This window comes from Uranotaenia lowii, chromosome 3, assembly GCF_029784155.1.
Source record: "Uranotaenia lowii strain MFRU-FL chromosome 3, ASM2978415v1, whole genome shotgun sequence".
NCBI classification, from domain to species: domain Eukaryota; kingdom Metazoa; phylum Arthropoda; class Insecta; order Diptera; family Culicidae; genus Uranotaenia; species Uranotaenia lowii.
This window is the reverse complement of record NC_073693.1, coordinates 110,932,739-110,954,321: the sequence shown is the minus strand read 5'-3', so window position 1 is coordinate 110,954,321 and position 21,583 is coordinate 110,932,739. Positions and strand designations below refer to the sequence as shown.

Genomic DNA, 21,583 nt, shown 5'->3' with positions numbered 1-21,583 from the left:
AATCGTCACAGCCCTCTCATACTTAAAGGGTGATACGGTCAAAATTTGGTCAAGGGAAAACGCGTTTAAATCGGTGCAATCGTTTATTCAAAAATCAAATTAAATTTCTTTTTCAAGTTTAATCAGTATAAAATTCAGGAAAAATATTCAGTTAGGCTTCCGCTTTTCAAATCCGAATTGCCGGGCCTTACGCTTAACCCCTGCCATCAGATTTTGTACAGCCATCTTGTCCACCTTCTTCACCGCAGAAAGCCAGTTTGCCTTGAACTGCTGCTCGTCCTTAGCAGTTTTTTAGGTTCCGCTTGACAATAGCCCAGTATTTCTCAATTGGGCGGAGCTCTGGCGTGTTGGGAGGGTTCTTGTCCTTGGGAACCATCTGCACGTTGTTGACGGCGAACCACTCCATGGCCTTTTTACCGTAATGGCAAGATGCCAAATCCGGCCAAAACAGTACGGAACAACCGTGTTTCTTCAGGAAAGGCAGCAGACGTTTATTCAAACACTCTTTCACGTAAATTTCTTGGTTGATAGTCACGGAAGCTATGAAAGTGCTGCTTTTCAAGCCACAGGTACAGATGGCTTGCCGAACCAGATATTTCTTCGCGAATTTTGACAGTTTTATGTGCTTGAAAATATCTGCTACCTTTCCCCTTCCTTGTGCCGTAGAAAACTCCTGTCCCGAAAACTGCTTGTAGTCGGCTTTGACGTAGGTTTTGTCGTCCATTATCACGCCGTCAAACTTCGTTAGTATCGTCGTGTAGAGCCTCCGGGATCGCGCTTCGGCCGTCATATATTGTTTATCATCGCGATTTGGAGTCACTACCTTCTTGTAAGTCGATAGTTCGGCTCGTTTTTGGCTCGATGCACGGTTGTAGACGATACACCCAGCTTATTTGCGGCATCTCGGAGAGAGAGGTTAGGGTTTCACTTCAAACTACCGGCAAATCTATTTGTCGTCTCAGCGGCTTCCGGTTTTCGATTTCCCCCCGATCCAGACTTCCTGGCTGTCGACAAACGTTCCCCAAACACTTTAATTGCATTTGTTACGTTTGATTTGGCAACTTTTAGCGATTTTGCCAGCTTTGCGTGCGAGTAGCTCGGATTTTACGCTGCTCTTCTTCCTTCGACGGCGTTTTGACAACTGAAGAGTGAATTCCAAAATCAAAATAGTTATAACATTCTACACACACACATACCTTCAAAATGAGGGGTGTTCAGGTTTTTAAATGCAAAATTGAAAGAAATACGTCAAGTTGATATTGACCAAATTTTGACCGTATCACCCTTTATTGTGCTTCGATGAGATGGACTAGTTTCTCTGGGACCCCTCGTCGCCTTAGAGCCGCCCAGATGTTTTCATGGTTAAGTCGGTCGAATGCTCTTTCGAAATCAACGAACACCAGCAGAAGAGAGTCCTGAAATTCGTTGATTTGTTCCTGGATCCTGTTCAGGATCACTTTGCAGAGTACTTTGAGGGTTGTACCGCACCCTGTCAGGTCTCCTTTCTTCGGGACCTTTACGAAGATACCGTGTATCCAGTCGGCCGGGAATGTTGCAGTATCCCAGATGTCAGCGAAAAGACGGTGCAACATTTGTGCTGACAGGGGAGGATCGGCTTTGAGCATTTCAGCAGGGATGCAGTGTGCTTCCGAGTTGATGCCATTCATGCGACTTACTGTTGGCGCTTCGAGCTGCGGGTTCTGTTGGCCATCGCTATTCGTGACTCGGAAGAGTTGTTCGAAGTGCTCAGTCCATCGTTTGAGCTGATCTGTTCTATCGGTCAATAACTGACCTGCTCGGTCTTTGAGCGGCATTCTTGTATTGCACCATTGAGGCGGCGAGAAATGTCATAAAGTAATCGGATATCTCCATTGGCGGCGGCTCTTTCTCCCTCTTTGGCTAGGGAGTTTGTCCAGGCTATCTTGTCTCGTCTACAAGTTCGTTCAACTGCCATTTCAAGCTCCGCATATCGTAAGCGGGCGGCTGCTTTGGCTGACCCGGTATATACCTGCTCAATTCCTACTTTCCCCTTTCTCCGATCATCGACCACCCTCCCATCCGACATCCATACACTTCTTCTTCCACGAACTTTACCGAGAGTACCATTGCTCGTCGTGATAAAGGCGTTCTTGATTCCACACCAGTGTGACACCAGTGTGACACCAGTGTGACACCAGTGTGACACCAGTGTGACACCAGTGTGACACCAGTGTGACACCAGTGTGACACCACTGTTCTTCGACTGTTCCGTCTGTCGGCAATTCCGAGGCTCGGGATTCTAGCTGCTCAACGTATGCCCTTTTCACTTCTGGATTCTCCAACCGGCGGACGTCGTATCGATACCCAACTTTCTCCTCGCGCCGTTGGACACGCGCAACTCTTAGTCGTATCTCGCCAAGGACGAGGTGAAGGTCAGATGCAATGTCAGCGCTTTGTTTGTTGCGGACATCAAGAAGGCTCCTCCTCCATTTTCGGCTGATGCAGATGTGGTCAATTTGATTTTCTGTTCGACCATCTCGGGATACCCAAGTGTCCTTATGTGCTGGTCGATGGGGGAAGAGCGATCCACCGATCGCCATGTTGTTGTTGTCACAAAAATCTACAAACAGCTCTCCGTTTTCGCTCATCTGTCCTAGGCCATGGCGCCCCTTGATGCGCTCAAGGTCCTGATTGTCGGAGCCAATCTTGGCGTTGAAGTCGCCCAAATGGATTTGAATGTCACCCTTCGGAATTTTCTCTACCATGCTGTTCAGTTGACTGTAAAACTGCTCTTTCTCCTGCAAATCTGCAGCGACAGTTGGCGCATAACTCTAGACCATTGTAAGGTTTCAAGACCATGTTCCAGATCTGGCTACGATTAATCTTTCGTTTATCGGTTCCCATCTAATGAGGAACGCATGGGCCTGCGGGCTTAACAGGAAACCAAGACCTCGTTCCCGAGTAGCACGTTCTCCTCGTATGTCAGAGTAAAGCAGTACTTTCCCGGACTGTGTCTTGTGTTCTCCTGTGTAAGGCCAACGGACTTCGCTTAGTCCCAGATTTTCATGCTTGAGGCGGCTAGCTTCTCTAGCAAGTTGAACCAGCTTGCCTGGTTGGGCAAGGGTGAAAACGTTCCAAGTACCAATTTGTGTCCGTGTTTTCATGCAAAAAGTCGTCGCCAAAGTTCCAGGTCGGTCATTTCTTTCGGATTCCGTAACAATTTTATGAATCGGGAGCAGTAGGTTGTTAGCCTAAAGTCCCTATCCCGCGATGGGGCTGCCATCTTGGACTTAGCTGGCGGGAGCCGCATTTCGTAAATTCAGCCGCTCGCTGCGAGACAGACGCTGTTTGAGCCACCCCTGACCTGGAGAACAGACGCGTGCGGCCACCTTCTCAGTCTGTATGCGACCACAGCAAAGGTTACTCGCATCCCAGCCGGCACCGCGGGGAGGTTGAGATAGGAGTTGTGAATAAGAGGTGATATAAGGTATGTTTTAAGAATTATATTGTGTACGCTGATACATTTTACCTTTATATGTCCATAATTAGGAATACATATGTTGACAATTAGGAACAATTAGTGCCAAATTAGCAGTGTTCGGCACAAAAACGCTAATTCGCTAATCGGTAGTTAGTCCGATAACTTTTTGTTAGCGGTTTAATTTTGCCGCTAAATTTTGATCGAGCTAGCGAATTAAAACGTTCCGCTATTTTTGGTTCCGCTAAATGAAGACCGCTAACTTCCTGTTACTTGTTTCAATTTCACAAGTTATTACTGATAGAACTAAACTTTTTGTCATTTGATAAGTTAAGGAGACATTGGGTATAATTCTTACACCAATATGCTCTCCAAGTGAAAATGCTCACTTCGCATGGTCTCATTGCAGGAGTGCCTTATAAAAAATTAAATAAATATGGTTAAACAGTAGGTATTTAAATATTTTGAACATCCTTTTTGCAATTCTAAGGTAAAAGGTCAACTTTGTGATATTGTTTTTTGCTTGCAAAAGTACAGTCCACGGCCTACTTGATCAAAATTTTACATGACTTTGGAATGGTGGTCCACATACGGTGATTTGTTGAATATGCTTTTTAGGTTAATCGATGGATTTTCAAAGGATTTTCAAATTTCCAATATTTTAGATCTTACATTACTATCCCACTCGGCAAGACTCGTAAATGAATGCTGAAAAAATCCACTTTTTACAACTTGTTTTAAGTGGATGAGATATTTACTTTTCACAATACAGTTTTTACTAGTATTTCAAATCAGGTAAAAAAGAAATAAGATAAAATCACCATAGAATGAATTTGCATTTTTAATTCATTAAGTTTTTATAGATTCACGTTTGGCAATGCTCCTACCATAAGAATTTTGCATTTCTATTCTGAAAGTTTAAAAAAATTGAAACCTGGTCAAAGATTTTGATCACACTGGGCACAATAAACAATCTACACTATGTTTGTAAAGTGTTTGAGCAAACGAATTGAGATGCAACCATAATCTATGCTGTTGCCATGCTGTTTACTTTATAGTCAGTCAACAGTTAGCGATTAGTTTTTTTTTTTTGTTTCGATTATAGTCGTTTTACCATCTAAAAGTCATTCGCGACTTTATCAACGTTGCAGTTGGCGGATCGTTATTGAAAAACTTATCCGGTACAACTGTGTTCGATGTTTACTCTTGGGCTCGAACTCGCGGACATCGGCTCAGGAGACAACAGACTTGCCAACTGAGCTATATCACAAGCCCCAGTTAGCGATAAGTGATTAGCGCTTTAAGCTTGAAGCGATAACTTGTTCAGCTCATTTAGCGGTTTTAATTAGCGATCGCTAAATTTGAATGAGTTAGCGATTTAATTAGCGCCGCTAATTTTTTAATTAGCGATGCCGAACACTGCAAATTAGGAACATCGACACACTTTAAAAAACACATTAGTTTTTCAGCACCGCCTCCCACACAAGTACACCTGGAGATCACCGTACCAAACGCAATCACAGATCGACCACGTTTTGATCGACAGCCGGCACTTCTCGGACATCATCGACGTCAGATCCTGTCGGGGCGCCAACATCGAGTCGGACCATTATCTGGTGATGGTGAAGATGCGCCCAAAACTCTCCGTAGTGAACAACAAGCGAAACCGGCGCCCGCCTCGGTTAAACATCGCGCGACTGAAGCAACCTGAGGTCGCGGCAGACTACGCGCAATCGGTCGAAGCAGCGCTGCCGGCAGAGGGCGAGCTTGACGAAGCCCCTCTCGAGGACTGTTGGGATACCATCAAAACAGCCATCAACAGTGCGGCGGAGAACGTCATCGGTTATGTGGAGCGATCTCGACGGAACGAATGGTTCGACGAGGAGTGTAGGAGGATGATGGACGAAGAGAATGCCGCGCGGGCGGCAGTAGTACAAAGAGGCACCCGTCGAAATGTGGAAAATCACCGACAGCGGAAGAGGCAGCGAGTCCGACTTTTCCAGGAGAAAAAGCGCCGCCTGGAGGAGGAGGAGTTCCAGGAGCTGGAGCAGCTGCATCGTTCCCAAGAAACACGAAAGTTCTATCAGAAACTCAACGCATCCCGCAAAGGCTTCGTGCCGCAAGCCGAAATGTGCCGGGATAAGGACGGGGGTATCCTGACGGACAATCGTGAGGTGATCAAAAGGTGGAAGCAGCACTTCGATGAACACCTGAACGGCGCACATGCAGGAGATCAAGACGGTGGGGGAAGGTACATTGCCGGCGTAGCCAACGACGAAGAGGAGCCACTCCCAACGATGAGTGAAGTTAAGGAAGCCATTCGCCAGCTGAATAGAAACAAGTCGGCTGGGAAGGATGGCATCGCAGCTGAACTCATCAAAATGGGCCCGGACAGGTTGGCTGATTGCCTACATCGGTTGATAATCCGGATCTGGGACATAGAACAGCTACCGGAGGAGTGGAAGGAGGGGGTAATATGCCCCATCTACAAGAAGGGCGACAAATTGGACTGTGAGAACTACCGAGCGATCACTGTCCTCAATGCCGCCTACAAAGTGTTGTCCCGAATCCTACTCCGCCACCTAACGCCACAAGCAAACAGATTCGTGGGAAGTCATCAGGCCGGCTTCATGGAGGGACGGTCTACGACGGACCAGATATTCACATTGCGGCAAATCCTCCAAAAATGCCGTGAACACCAAGTCCCTACGCATCATCTATTCATCGACTTCAAAGCCGCATACGACACGATCGACCGTAACGAGCTATGGAAAATCCTGGACGAGAACGGCTTTTCCGGGAAGCTGATCAGACTGATCAAGGCGACGATGGATGGAACGCAGTGCTGTGTGCGGATTTCGGGTGAATTGTCGAGTTCATTCGAATCGCGCAGGGGGCTTCGACAAGGTGATGGTCTATCCTGCATGATGTTCAACGTGGCGCTAGAAGGTGTTATTCGACGAGCGGTGGGCGAAATGCGGGGCACGATTTTCAACAGATCCAGTCAACTTATCTGCTTTGCCGATGACATTGATATAGTCGGCAGATCATCTGCGGCGGTGGAGGAGATTTACCGCAAACTGAAACGCGAAGCAGGAAGGATTGGGTTGATGATTAATACGTCCAAGACGAAGTACATGCTGGCCTGCGGATCCGAGACCGACCGAACCCGCTTGTCCAGTAGTAACAAGGTCACGATCGACGGCGACGAGCTGGAGATAGTCGAAGACTTTGTCTATCTCGGCTCACTGGTGACCGCAGACAATGACACCAGCCGTGAGATCCGGAGGCGAATTATCAGCGGAAGTCGTGCCTACTATGGACTCCACAAGCAACTGCGGTCGAGAAGACTTAGCCCTCGCACGAAGTGTAACCTGTATATGACGCTCATTAGACCGGTTGTTCTCTACGGGCACGAGACATGGATATTGCTCGAGGAGGACCTGCGTACACTCGGAGTATTCGAGCGACGAGTGTTAGGAACCATCTTTGGCGGCGTGCAGGAGAACGGAGTGTGGAGGCGAAGGATGAACCACGAGCTCGCGCGCCTCTACGGCGAACCCAGTATCCAGAAGGTTGTGAAGGCTGGCCGGATACGCTGGGCGGGACACGTTGCGAGAATGCCGGACGACTGTCCTGCAAAACAGGTGTTCGCTACGAATCCGGTAGGAACAAGACGAGCGGGGGCGCAACGAGCGAGGTGGTTAGACCAAGTGGAGCGTGATCTGGCGAACGTGGGGTGCCCGAGAAATTGGAGAACGGTTGCTATGAACCGAGTGAATTTTAGGAATTATGTTCGTCAAGTTATGTCGTGAGACGGAATACTATGTAAATAAAATAATAGTTTTCGAAAATTAAAGGCTTAAATGACTATTTATAACTACAACCGAGTGCCTTAAAGATTTTGGAACTAAGTAACCTAAAATTTTATATCTTGCAATTTAAGATTTGGCTTACTCTTATCAAAACTAAAAACCCCTGACAAAATACAGTGAAATTAGGCACACTTACCCTATTATCCGTATTATAAATGCCTTGGTTTTAAAATGATTTCTAATGATCAGACTTGAAAATCATGATCAGCAAATTATCTAGAAATATCTTGAGAAATAATATTAATATATAAGAGTAAGACTTTAAACTAATTTGTTAGCTAGAAAGCATCCAGCATACCATTATCAGTTTTATTAGCATACAAAGCTTCTATCCAAAAAAAAACCACACACAAAATCATGTTGTAGCGTAAGAGCAAACCTCAATAACTTACAGCAGCGTTGAAATGTTCATACTGGGAAGTCCAATGCTGACATGTTCCATCCCGCATACCTACATACATCTCCATTTTCGGTGGTTTAGCACTTCCAGCGCGCCAAGTGTCTTTTCCTTCAGCTAGCTAGACTTCCACCAACAAACATCATGTTTAGAGAGCAGAAGCACACTAGAAGTAAGTCACTGTTGTGCATAGAAATACCCCAGAGAAAAGTTCATTCTAGCAGAGCGGGTAGTGAGGATTTTTGTGAAAATAACTTAATCATATTTGAAAATTTATAAACGTAAATTCAACCTTACCTGAACCTTTGGCAAATTGAAGGAATATTTTGATTTTTAAAAGTTGAAAAAAGGGAAGTGCGTTTTACCCCTCAGACCCCTCGCATCACCGTATCTCCGGTGTTGTTTGGCTCTGGCAAAAGGAAAATCGATGCCAAACTTTTGTCTCCGCAGCCAGGAATGTACCCATTTAAATACTTGATGAGATTCGTAATTAATTGAAACGGTGGGATGTTTCCTTCTATGTAACGATTCTGTTCCTTGAATATTAGACGCAGAGTAGCTTTTTCAGCTCTAATGAATATTTGGGTGAGTTGTTGAGAATTTTTCCACTCTTGTTCCCACTTTTTTTTCCGTCGTCTTGAGAATCTTGTTTATTAAAATAGAGATATGCTGAAAAAACCGACTAATTTTTGTGGAGGATTCCGATTAAATCTATTTTTTTTTTCAATCTGTTACCATAACACTTATACAAGGATGTTTCATCCCGTTTTGTAAACACCAAACTTAAAGCTATACGAAAGTTTAAGTTTTATAATTGAATTTTTCAAGAATATTTTCGAAACCAAAGTCTTATCGCATAATTTCAATAATCCTGCATCCCTTTGATTATAAGTGAATTTTCGCCAAGTGAATCAAGTCAAATGGATTATAATGCATCGCGAAATTGCATTCAAATGGATTCCCGGCTTGCCGTTGATGGACTTGCTAATAGTTGCAGCATGACACAGGGAACGGAACATCATCGTCATCTCGTTTCCCGGCTAAACATCCGGACTGACTGGCTGCCTGGGAGCAGAAGGAAGTAGAAACAAGATAAAGGGAAAACATTTAGTATGCCCCGAGAATGAAGCGGGTCCTGTTCTCGTTTTTCTATTTTGTTTTCCTCCCGCCTTTGTTGGATGCCGGGAAAAAAGTTTTGTTGAAAGCATCGTAAACAAGCTTTGCAGAATCCGAGTGCCCGACTAGAAGAGAGAGATCGAAAGGGCAAAGGTTAAATCCGATGTTTTTTTCTCTCTTCTTATTTTTTTTTCCCAGAAATGTAGTAGCGGATTCTAGCTACCTTACCTCTTTATGACCAGTGTTATGCATTCAATCATCTGTGAAAGGATTTTCGGAGAAGCAATTGCAACAGAATTCTTGAAAACAATTTAATGTGAGAAATATATATACATACGTATAAGAGTGCCCCAGACTTTTGAGAAAGTTATACGCTGCAGCCTAGAATTAAGCCAAGGCCTAGTACAAGATCTCATACCAAATTTGGACAAGATCGGATAACGGGAAGGAGTCACTGGAGACATTTTGTTTGGATGGAATTCCTATAGAGTTTAGGCTATCGATTAGCGTGAAACTTGGCAGGGTGAGGAGACTCCACACCCTCACAGAAAGGGCGGAAGGAACTCCAGAGTAAAATACAAATGTTTACATAACTCGAGAATCGACCAAGTAAGTGGTAGCTAAATTGGCATGGGAGAGTATTTGGGTACGAGAAATAATTCTATGATTATTTCCAACGCTTCACTGATTCCAGTTAGGAGGTCCGAAAAACCGTCTTTCTTTAAGTTAGGTGATAGTAAGAGGAGAGGGGAGCCGAAAAACAATTTTTTGTATAGCTGGAAAAATAATCGAGCAAAAGGAAACAAATTTGACATGGGAGGGTATTTGGGAACTAGAAATGTTTTCATGATTACTTGAGACACCTCCGTTCTTCTAAAAGGGGAAATACGAAGAGCGAAGGGGGCTTCCATACAAATTTTTGTATGACTAGAGAACATATCGAGCATACTGCAACGAATTGGCATGGGAGGGTATGAACTGTTCTAGTAAGTTGTACAAAATTTTGCACGGGAGAGTATTTGTATACGAGTAATATTTCTATAATTATATGAGACCCCTCCCTTCTTCTATTGGCAAGATATGAAGGGAAGAGTGAGTCTCACATACAATTTTTATATTTTATAACTAGAAAATTTTCGAGCAAATGGAACCATATTTGTCACATTGGTATTTAGTATTATTTCCTGTTTCCTGTGGAGAAATGGGAATAGGGAGTGGGCTCTCTACAATGTTTCCATCGCTTGAGAACTTATCAAGAAAATTGGACCTATTGTCGTATAGGATAGTGAGTGGTACAATAAATGGTTATATGATTATTTGAGACCAATTGACTTATACCTTAAAAAAATAGTTTTATGGCTAGAACTCATCAAACAATGGAACCAAATTTTCTATGAGGAGGTTTTTGTGTACAAAAAATAGGTATACCATCAGTGTCACAACCAGAACCCGAATAAGAATATAGATCGAGATCAAGAATAATTTAGATCATGATTTTGATCAGGATCAGGACCATAAATGGGAACATTAGCCGAATCTAGGTCAGAATCAGGATCAGAATAGGAAAAAGGATAAGAATTTGGATACAGATCTTGATCATGATCAGGAATAAAATCGAGAAATTGAGCAGGATCCAGCCTAGGATCAGGATCAATGAATCAAGAATACGATCAGAATTTGAATCGACAATAAATAAAGATCAGGATCAAAATGTAGGTTCCAGAAATGAATCAAAATCTGGATATGGATTCGGATTTCGTTTTGATTCTGACTCTGGAACTGGATCAGGATAAGAACCATTGAAGGATTTGTATCAGAATCAGGGCTACGATCATTGAAGTTCATGGTCAGAATAAAGATCTGGATTTGAATCTGGATCAAAATCATGAACAGAATCTGTTCCAGGATTTGGACCTGTTGAATATGGTACACGATAAAGAGCAGGATTAAGCTTTGGAACGGATCCTTATCTAGATCATAATGAAAACCAATAACACGAATAAGATCAAAATCAGGATAAAGATCAGAATCAGGATTTAAATGCCATCGCATCGGGAAAATGCAAAAAAGTCAGGAATTACTACCTGGACCACAAAAAACAGATGAAATTTCAATTTGTAAAAATATCTTGCAAAGTAGTGATGTTTGAAAAATTCCAGTAAACAAAATTTTTGTTTCATAAAAAATTAAAAAAAAAGCAAAATGTTAGAATTTTAAAAAACTTTGTAGTCATATTTTTTCAAAAACCCTACCATTGCTCAAACAGTATTTACAAGCAAGGATGGTCTAAATCCACTCGTTCACTCAATCGCGACACACTCTTCAACGATTCACTCACACGCTAACTTTTGGCTACCCCTTAAAGGCGTAAAATTGACCCGTTATTGAGAACCTCCACTATCTGTCAAATAAAGGGTTTTTTTTGGCGGATCAAAATTACCCTTTATTTCGAAAAGCTCGAGTCCGCTCCAAAAGGGTAGTTTTGGATGATGTTACATATTGAAAGCGTTATTATTTGTCCGGTAAATTGCCACTGATGTGAAAAATTGTAAGTATTTTGTTCATTTATTTTGTTTCCTTTGTGAAATTCTAATAATTCGTGTTTTTATTTCAGAACTGCACTGTTCCGGATGACGATGACGAAAATATGCCGTTGTTTGAGATCGGATTTACGGCGGTGGATGGTAAATAAAAAAAATGAATGAATTCAGATTTGTCTTTAAATAAATCACATTGAATATAATATTTTGTAGTGATTTATTTCCCGGCAAACATATTTTCCATTGGCAGCCTCTGAAATTTCCCCCATACGAAAGCTTCTCAAATAAGGGGTAATTTTCATCCGGTACGAGCGTTTGAAATAAGGGGTAATTTTAATCCGCTACAAGCGTTATCAAGCTGAGTACCCCTTAAAGGGTACAGTGGCCTTATCCTTAAAAAGGAGTTCTCCCAGTCTTAATGAATAACGGGTCAAAAGTATTCGTTAAGGGGTAGCCAAAAGTTAGCGTGCAAGCGCTCTTTCGGATCTCGCGAATCTTCGTCTGAACCGAACGCTGGGGGGAAAAAAATAACGTTGATCGAATCTGTTTGTGAGTGCTGCTGGTTTTGAACGTTGGGCGCTTGCGTACGGGCAGGTTTGAATCACGCAATGATGCAATCGTCGACTTTCCTGGCTCCAGATGTTCGTTCGCTGATCCGATTCAACTGGTTCAACTGAAAGAAGGAATCGAATCGGCAAATGATTGGCCCGCCGCTCGTTCAGATATCTTTCAATCGCCGCACACAGTATTTAACAAAAAAAATTCATTGCGGCCAAACGGTACACGGTAGACATTTGATTTCTTCGCAACATGTTCATATTTTTTTATGATCTTTCATATTTTCAAAGAAAAAACTGATTTTATTGCCAAGGGATATGAAAAATAAGTTAAAACTTTGATGTAATCACAAAAATATAAGTCTAGTTTGCTATTTTGAGTCAAGTAATTGATAGCACAAGGTTACAAAGGGCTTGTGATATAGCTCAGTTGGAAAGTCCGTTGTCTCCTGAGCCGATGTCCGCGAGTTCGAGCCCAAGAGTAAATATCGAACACAGGTGTACCGGATAAGTTTTTCAATAACAATCCGCCAACTGCAACGTTGACAAAGTCGCGAATGCCATAAAGATGGTAAAACGACTATAATCGAAACAATTAATTAATAACAAGGCTACAAAATTCACATTTTTCCTAGGTGCGAAAAATATAAGAGCTTATTTTGACTTATTTTGGAGGGCTGATTCCAAATAGTAACTTGGTTTATCAGCTGTTAATTTCGAGATAAAATTTGAAAGCAAGTTAAAATACATTAATCAAATTTGGGTACTTTTTTCGTAGTAATAGAAAACACTATCAAAACATTTTTTGAAAATTAAGATTTTAAGTCAATAATCAACTTTCCCAAAGATCGCTAGTAATTTTGACTTTTGAGAGAAAAGTTATTGAAGTTTTCTTTCTGAAAATTTTGTCCAAATTTGCAAAAACGGGTATTGAAAGTTGTTGAATGAGCTCAAATATTCATCGTCAAATATTTAATGATTTCCTTGAGTAATGTGAGGAATAGTTGTAACCAAATCTTTTGGGTCTTTTGCATAATTCAATTGTTTTAAGTGTTGTATCTCTGAAACAAGAACATTCAATGAGATATAATTGATTGATTCAAAAAATCTTTCCATGTGTTTTCCATGTACGCTTGTTTGTTTATCAGTTATCAAAAAACAATTTTACCCAAAACTGACCAATTTTAAAATTTTCACACGCCATTTCACCAAAACTAGAGGTGAGAGACAAAATTGGACATATGTTTTGAATTTTAAGACGCAAAATTTTTCCAAAATCCGTTTTTGAAACAAATGTACCAAAAATGCTGTTTCCCTGTGTTATTTATTAATATAACATTGAAGATTAGTTCGGATTAAAATTTGTTCAAATTTGAAATTAATAATGAGTTTTTTTTTATCACAAAAGGCTAAATTTTGATTAAAAAATAACAACACTATGAAAAAAAAATGGCAAATGTGGTAAATATATGAATAATTTATGATGAAAATATTATGAACTTATGATTAAACCATCGCAAAGTTTAAACAAAAAAATTCAAAAAAAAAATAACAAAAATATTGAACACTCTATTAGAACTGTGAGTAGTTTCCAATTTGTGGATGCTTCACTTAATTTTTTCAATGAGCTTCATAGAAATAGCGCCATAGAAAACCATCACAGAAGTTTTGGTTCAAATCACAGAATTCGAGAATTTTTTTTTATCAAAAACACAGTTATTTTTTTGGAAACCTTGGGCTTGAATAATCAACTGTTTCTAGTCTTTAATCATTCTTGATGGAGCTTGAAACTTGCTTATAGAATTGAAACATTTTTTTTTTATAATTTTTCATGCATTTTTCAATACATGTTAACAAAAACAGTCGAAAAACGGAATACGCAAAAAAGTTATAAAGTATTTAAAGTTAATAAATGGAGATATTATTTTAATAATAAAATGAACAAGTTTTATAATATAGTTTTATAAATGGATACATTTCTTTTTTTATTACATTTATACCCATCATCTCTTAAGCTGATGTATACACATTTCTTAAAATCGAAAATGGTAATATTTTGCTTTAAAAACGGTTTTTGATAAAAGTAGTTTCTGAATTATCAATTTCATAATCCAAACAACAAATCAAATGTGTTAATGATACTACTCATCATCAAAAAGAATCTACCTAATGCTGATGCTCGAGATACTTTCAAAAGCGCCCGAATGCAGGCAACCAAACTGTAGCAAAACCAACTTTACAAGCAGAACGAATGATCGGATGCGGTCGAAAGAATTGCCATCATCAATCGCTGGCTGATTATTTTCGGCCGCGATTCTTCTGTGCAGAATCATCTTCCAAAGCAATCGCTTGATGATTGGATCATAGCATCGCAGACAGGCAACCCATTCGTCTCCTGATTGAACTAAAGAGGTTGGCCGGAAAGTCCGATTGGTTCGCTCACTGAGTGCCATCGTGTGTAATTTTTTCGAATGCGTTCGGGGAATGGGTTACCTCAGAGGGTGAGAGAATCATTTTATGTTCGTCGATTTATTCGCCAATCACCATCCTTGTTTACAAGCAATCGAATGAAAAGTAGGTTTTTCAGACCACTTTTCAGAACTTTTTGAGACCCTTTCATTAAAAAAATTTAAAAAATATTGCATGGCTTCATGATATAGACATTAACTTCAGCTTTCATATGCATAAGGCAAATATTTTTTTTGTATGACAGTTTTCTGTAGACATGTTTTTCGGATTTTTTTTCTTTCATGCTGAATAATGAGAAAACTAAAGGGTGATACGGTCAAAATTTGGTCAGTATAAACTTAACGTATTTCTTTCAATTTTGCATTTGAAAAACCTGAACACCCCTCATTTTGAAGGTGTGTGTGTGTAGAATGTTGCTCCTATTTTTATTTTGGAATTCACTCTTCAGTTGTCAAAATGCCGTCCAAAGAAGAAGAGCAGCGTAGCAAAATTTGCCAAATCAACCGTTACAAATGTAATTAAAGTATTTGGAGAACGTTTATCGACAGCCAGGAAGTCTGGATCGGGGAGAAATCGAAAACCGGAAGGCGCTGAGACGACAAAGAGAGTTGCCGGTAGTTTCAAGCGAAATCCTAACCTCTCGCTCCGAAATGCCGCAAATAAGCTGGGTGTATCGTCTACAACCGTGCATCGAACCAAAAAACGAGCCGGACTATCGACTTACAAGAAGGTAGTGACTCCAAATCGCGATGATAAACAAAATACGACGGCCAAAACGCGATCCCGGAGGCTGTACACGACGATGCTGACGAAGTTTGACTGCGTGGTAATGGACGACGAAACCTACGTCAAAGCCGACTACAAGCAGCTTCCGGGACAGGAGTTTTATACGGCAAAAGTAAGGGGAAAGGTAGCAGATATTTTCAAGCACATGAAACTGTCAAAGTTCGCGAAGAAATATCTGGTTTGGCAAGCCATCTGTAACTACGGCTTGAAAAGCAGCATTTTCACAGCTTCCGGGACTATCAACCAAGAAATTTACGTGAAAGAGTGTTTGAATAAACGTCTGCTGCCTTTCCTGAAGAAACACGGTTGTTCCGTACTGTTTTGGCCGGATTTGGCATCATGCTATTACGGTAAAAAGGCCATGGAGTGGTACGCCGCCAACAACGTGCAGGTGGTTCCCAAGGACAAGAACCCTCCCAACACGCCAGAGCTCCGCCCAATTGAGAAATACTGGGCTATTGTCAAGCAGAATCTAAAGAAGACCAAAAAACTGCAAAAGACGAGCATCAGTTATAGGCATACTGGCTTTCTGCGGCGAAGAAGGTGGACAAGGTGGCTGTACAAAATCTGATGGCAGGGGTTAAGCGCACGGCCCGGCAATTCGGATTTGGAAATGCAGAAGCCTAACTGAATATTTTTCCTGAATTTTATACTAATTAAATTTGAAAAAGAAATTTAATTTGATATTTTAAATAAACTTTTTTTTGTTTCGATTACAGTCGTTTTACCATCTTCATGTCATTCGTGACTTTATCAACGTTACAGTTGACGGATCGTTATTGAAAAACTTATCCGGCAATCCCGGCAATTCGGATTTGGAAAAGCGGAAGCCTAACTGAATATTTTTCCTGAATTTTATACTTTCACCGATTTACACGCGATTTCCCATGACAAAATTTTGACCGTATCACCCTTTAGGTGCTTAAATGGAATATTTTTGTCTTAGTGCCTTAGGCCAAGGAACGATTTCAGCCAACAAGGTTTTGATTCCGGAACGGACCCCGTTATTGGACCACCCCACAGTTATATTGTGCATAAGTGAAGAGTTTTCAATCCCTTTAACAAGATTATTATGACGTCATAATTTTTAACTCCAACTATTTTTTTTTTATTTTTTTCTCTTATGACTCAAAATCAAACAGAAAAGTGTTTTCATAAAACGTGACATGATTGATCTATTGAAAAATAGCACTTTTTCTGCACATCACCGCCACTAAGAATAACATCGTTTTGAGAAAAACTCCCTGAATTGACCTCCTTTTTCTTTTTATCCGCATGTCATTTCCAGTGGACAGCCGGCATCTGAAGGAGTCGATCGAGCGGGCCGAATTCACCCTGAACCTGGAGCTGTGGTTTGGGGAACAGACAACCGGAAATGTGCTATCGCTAGCCTCGACCCAGACGTTGCAGCTCAATTTCCACCCGGGCCGGGGACTGCACTATCATCTTCCGGTTCTGTTCGACTACTTCCATCTGGCCGCCGTCAGTGTGGGAATTCACGCCAGCCTCGTGGCCTTACATCAGCCCTACATTAAGTAAGTGTATAGCTATCTACCTATCTACCTAATGCACCGAGAAGGAATAATGCTGGAAGGATGTTCAGCTTCTGAAAAACCTCTTACTTTATTCTGCTACCCAACATCAATCACCATGACGTTAAACCTAGTTTTTATCTCGTTTTTTTTTGGTTTATTGGTTCTATTCTGTATTATAAATCACGATATCAAAACCTTCTATAATAAGATTAATCTTTATGGTTTTGATATTTTTTTTTCCTTAATACTTTATCTGTGTAAAAGCTAATGGCCGCTGATTGAAATAACATCACCCCATTTTCTCTATTTAATCACAAAATAAAAGAAACGGTTTATAGCAAATATTTTTTTTATCAAAATATTGAAGTGGTGCATAATATTATTTTCTCCAAATAGCTCTCTAGGTTTTCAAACTCAAAATGAGAATCAGCAGTTTAAAAGTTCTGATTTTGAAATCAGTCAGTTGCTGATTCAAAATCAGTAATTTGTTGGGTAAAATTGTCCGCTCGATTAGAAAATTAAGTCAATTTTAACTCCTTTTTGTTCATATTTGAAATGAGTTTAAAAATAAGAATAACAGTCCTTGTCTTGATATGTGTGAGCTTAAGGTTTAAAAATCACGAATAAATGTTATTTTTATGGGAAATTGACTTAAATATTCTGTAAATTAAACAAAATTCCTGGTTAAAAAGATCTATGTACTTTCATTTTTTTTTTGGGAACCCTGCAAAAACATCAAATAATTTTCTATGTAAATTTATAAATTTCTTATATAATGACCTACTCACTTAAAGAGTTAGTCTTCCAAGTCTAGCTTAATCCGCTGTTGTGATCTTAACTCCAAACACTGAATGCACATCCTGTAAACAACTTCCAAGTGCCACGGCCCTTTAACACCTGAACAGCATCCAATTAATGCCGATCGTCTTCTTCATCAATGATGAGAAAAAATCGTTCGTAGCATAATGAAGAAAATTAGAAGCCCTCTGACGCCCACCCACCCATTCTCTTATTCGCCATTCCCGTGAGAAAAATCTCGCTTCTCGAATACGTCGGTAGGTGCCTATATATTTAATTTCAGCCCCAAGTGAGGGAGCTTGTTTTCTTCGCAGTTCCCGGGAAAAGATAAGCGAAGTAGAACTGTTACAGGGAATGCTCAATTTTGTGAACTGTTTTCAAGTGTAAATGTTGTTGATTTATGTTTAATTAAGGTTTCAAGAGAGTAAAAGTTTTTTGTTATGAATTCAAGAAGCCACTCTTTGTGTTTTTGAAGAGGAACTGTCTTTTAAATTCAACGGATCTATTTCGGTGAAAAATTGCAACGTCCCCTGTAACCCATCAGACCGAGAACAGAAATTTGATTCTGATTTTCCGATGGGATATCGGCGAATACGGGGATGTTGACAAGCCAGTCAGCCAGCCCTCCTGTCAGTAACGTTATTTTCCCGGCAGAATATCGCGCCTTGCTGTCTTACATCAAAATAGAAAAAAAAAAAAAACGGGGCGTGGCCAAGCGTCTTCTTCAAAGTTGATTAAAATTTGATAGAAACCGATATGACGGCAGCGACCTGACGACCTGGCTGGCTGCCTCCCGGTCGATGCACTCAAACGTTGGGAAAGTGATGTTATTTTTCCATGAAGCAATGTTATTCAACATTATCTAAAGTCTAGTTTTTTTTTCAGAAGATAGATTTGAAGTCATCAGAGCAATGGTTGGAAACACTCAAAGTACTTACCTTTAAGGAGGAAGAGATAAATTTTAAACGAATTTATTATTTTTGGTGTCACCGTTTAGAGAATCTTTCACTTTCCTCTTGCAACGATGGACTTGGTCGCGAATTTTTGGTTCCTACGCCACCCGGAGGGTATATTTAATTTACTTTACGTTGGAAATTTTATTAAATTTTCGTTAGCCGTGGTAATTGAAAGATTGACTTCCACGCGATGACTTTGGTTTGCTTTACTGATGAAATGACTGTCGAATAAGACTCACCTTTTGCTTATGGAGGACACAAAAAGTTAAATTGTCAAGTCGAGCTTTTAAAGTTCCCTAAAGGAAATAACCGACTAGGAAGGTTAAATTTTTTTATGGATGTAGAGTTGAAAAGGGACATGAAGCTAATCATTTTGTTGAAATTGTATGTAAGTAGTTACTTATAAATGAAAGCTGTGTCCATTAACTCTTCAAATTAAAAAGTATTAAATTTTTCGTCTGATTAATTAAAGTTGTAAAAGCGATTTATTCTCAGTTTTCCAGACTGGGCTGTGGTAATAAGTTTGATTTTCTTTATTCCATTTAAAAAGACTAAAATACCAATAAAAGTATTTGTATTACTCAACTCATTCTTTAAACACCAATATTGAAACCACTCGGCAGACCTTTCAAATTTTATCTTCAATTTAAAAATGATAACTCTTTGATTATTATGAAGTGAGGTGGGCGATTTTCATGTTTAAGTTAAAAAAATTAATTGACGAGCTCTCAATGCGTTAAAATTATATAAAATACAAAAACTGGCGGCTTAAATCTAGGGTCAAACTCTTGAAATACAAAGCATTTGAACAAACATCAATATTAGAAACTCTCAGCACACTCAGCAAGGACATGCACATCAGCACCACCACATGGAGAAAATTCTTACTAAAAGAGTCAAGATGGCGTGTTTTGTGGAGAATTTCTTGATTTGTTTTTTTTTTTATAATAACCATTTGCATTTCAGATAACCGAATACACAGCTCGAAATGCTGAATGAAAAACGCAGTAAAATTACCAACAATGGCTTTACTTCGATTGTCTCTTCGATGCTTTCTAACATAGAAAAAAATAGGACGCTTGCTGTCAACAGAATTTTACAGATGAAGAATTTTTAGGACTGAGCCAGCCGGGCGAAAGGCAGTCTGTAAAATACCACCACTTGAGCAAAAGTTTTAAAACGAACATCGAAAGGAGATGTAGTGGCTTTCGTAATCCGTTTATGTATTTGGGCTTCAATTTAGATGCTCGTGTTGTTTGATTACTAACGTTAATGTCAACTTTCAACATTTAAGCCCTATAATGATTAATGCAAAAAAAAACAAGGTGGCTTCAGACGATAAAGTTAGAAAAAAACGTGGCTCCAGAGAGTAATTGAAGCTGGCAGAAAAAACTGTTTTTCCTTTGCATTCTCATAATCAAACCACTGAATACGTTATGCAGCTTAACAAGAACTAGCTCGTGTTAATCTGAAGAAATTTGAAAATAATTTCTAACATTTATAATCGTGGCTCCAGAGAGTCAATATTAGTCAAGATTAGAGATACAAAACTATTAACAGACGTCAATAAGTTGAAAACACGTCAATATCAGGATGAAAAAAATCGTTCGAAATGGTTCTATAAGAAATCCAAGGGTGAAAAACGGATTGTTCCACAATAAATTAAACAAAGGGTCCGGAAAAGGAATTTTAACACGTTCGTCGCCACGTCACCCATATTCGGCAGACGGGTGTATTTCCTAGGGGGCCCCGTCACATCAAAAGGCAGGTGACGCTCTCTTACTTGAGTTTACCGCTCAGCTTCGCCACACGTTTCAAATATGGGAGTTCTCCCTCTTTGCTTTCTCTCTCTGAAAATTTCTTTGGGCCCGGCTAGCAAAACTACCAAAATGAGCATGGCGACGAACGTGTTAATCTGTTTTCCACAAAAATCTATAAAATTGAATTTTAGTTGTTTGGAGATGTTTGGAGTGTGTGTTTTCTTTATGTTATCATTACTTAACTACTAAAAATTTACAGTACTTCGAATATGGAATAAAAAAACACACATGAAAAGAAAGGATCTTTAAAATTAGGAAAAGTCTACAGTCTATTATTGTTTTTAAAAAAAGTTTAACCAATGTTCAACTTCTTGGGCATCGAGGAAATTTTTAATGTATTTTTTGCTCTTCGTTTATTCTGTTCATTGCAAGATCTGAAGCTTTGCTTTGATTAACATGTAGATGTACTTATTGGCAATCAATCTCGCGAAGGATGTACAAAGAGTATAGGTATTCTGCTTTTAGTTAGGCCACAATAAAATTTCAAGATTTTTTTCAGAAACTCCAGACAGTTTCAGCCAAGTTTCAACGTTTTCTCTATGGATAAAACCCATAAAACTTTTGTTGGATAGATTATGGATGGATAAAAATTAGTTATAACCATCTTACCTATTTTTGCACATATGTTGTAAAAAGAAAATGATGTGAAAGCGGTTTTTACATTGGGACAGTCAAAAATTGCACATCGTCTCCCATTCTCGCAAAACATAACCGTTTTTCGCAACTATTCTTTATTTTGATTCACCTAACGTCGTTTCTACTTTCTATTTCAAAGGTATTGTAACCTTAAACAATTATGATTTTTTTGTGATATATTGTTGTGATATGTGTCTAAACAACTTTGATTGTTTTCGTGCATATTCTGCATTAAGTAGGTAAGAACTTTGCTCACATAGAGGCACCTTTTTTAGGGAGTGAGGTAAATTTGCTATTATTATATTTGATTTCAACCAAAGTTTAAAATATTTCTTAAAAAATTAGTCCATGATTTTTCTGAAAGCATTTCAAATCAAATAGACTATTTAGGCAGCTTTCCTCGCTTATTCATGCATGATTTAACAATAGAACGAACTGGCATCATTACATGTAGCAATATTCAAAAATATTTGATAAAAAAAAATTAAAAAAAAAATTTAAAAATGCGATTCTTAGATGGATACAATACTTAAAGGCGCTTACCAGCAATATCAGTTCAATTCGAACAAAGATTATTCATCCATTCCAGTTTTTCGTAACTTCTCTATTTAGTGATTGAGCCAATAACTTTTCGTTAAAAC

General features: G+C 39.6%; 1 protein-coding gene across 4 annotated transcripts in view; it reads left to right on the top strand.

The window, feature by feature from the left end:
• LOC129757732 (uncharacterized) overlaps positions 1-21,583 on the top strand; it is a 327,981-nt gene that overhangs the window by 238,229 nt on the left and 68,169 nt on the right. For all 4 annotated transcript variants that reach the window (XM_055755020.1, XM_055755019.1, XM_055755021.1 and 1 more), the window contains exon 4: positions 16,486-16,732. In XM_055755020.1, the coding sequence (XP_055610995.1) occupies positions 16,486-16,732 (247 nt within the window). The remainder of the gene's footprint in view (positions 1-16,485; positions 16,733-21,583) is intronic.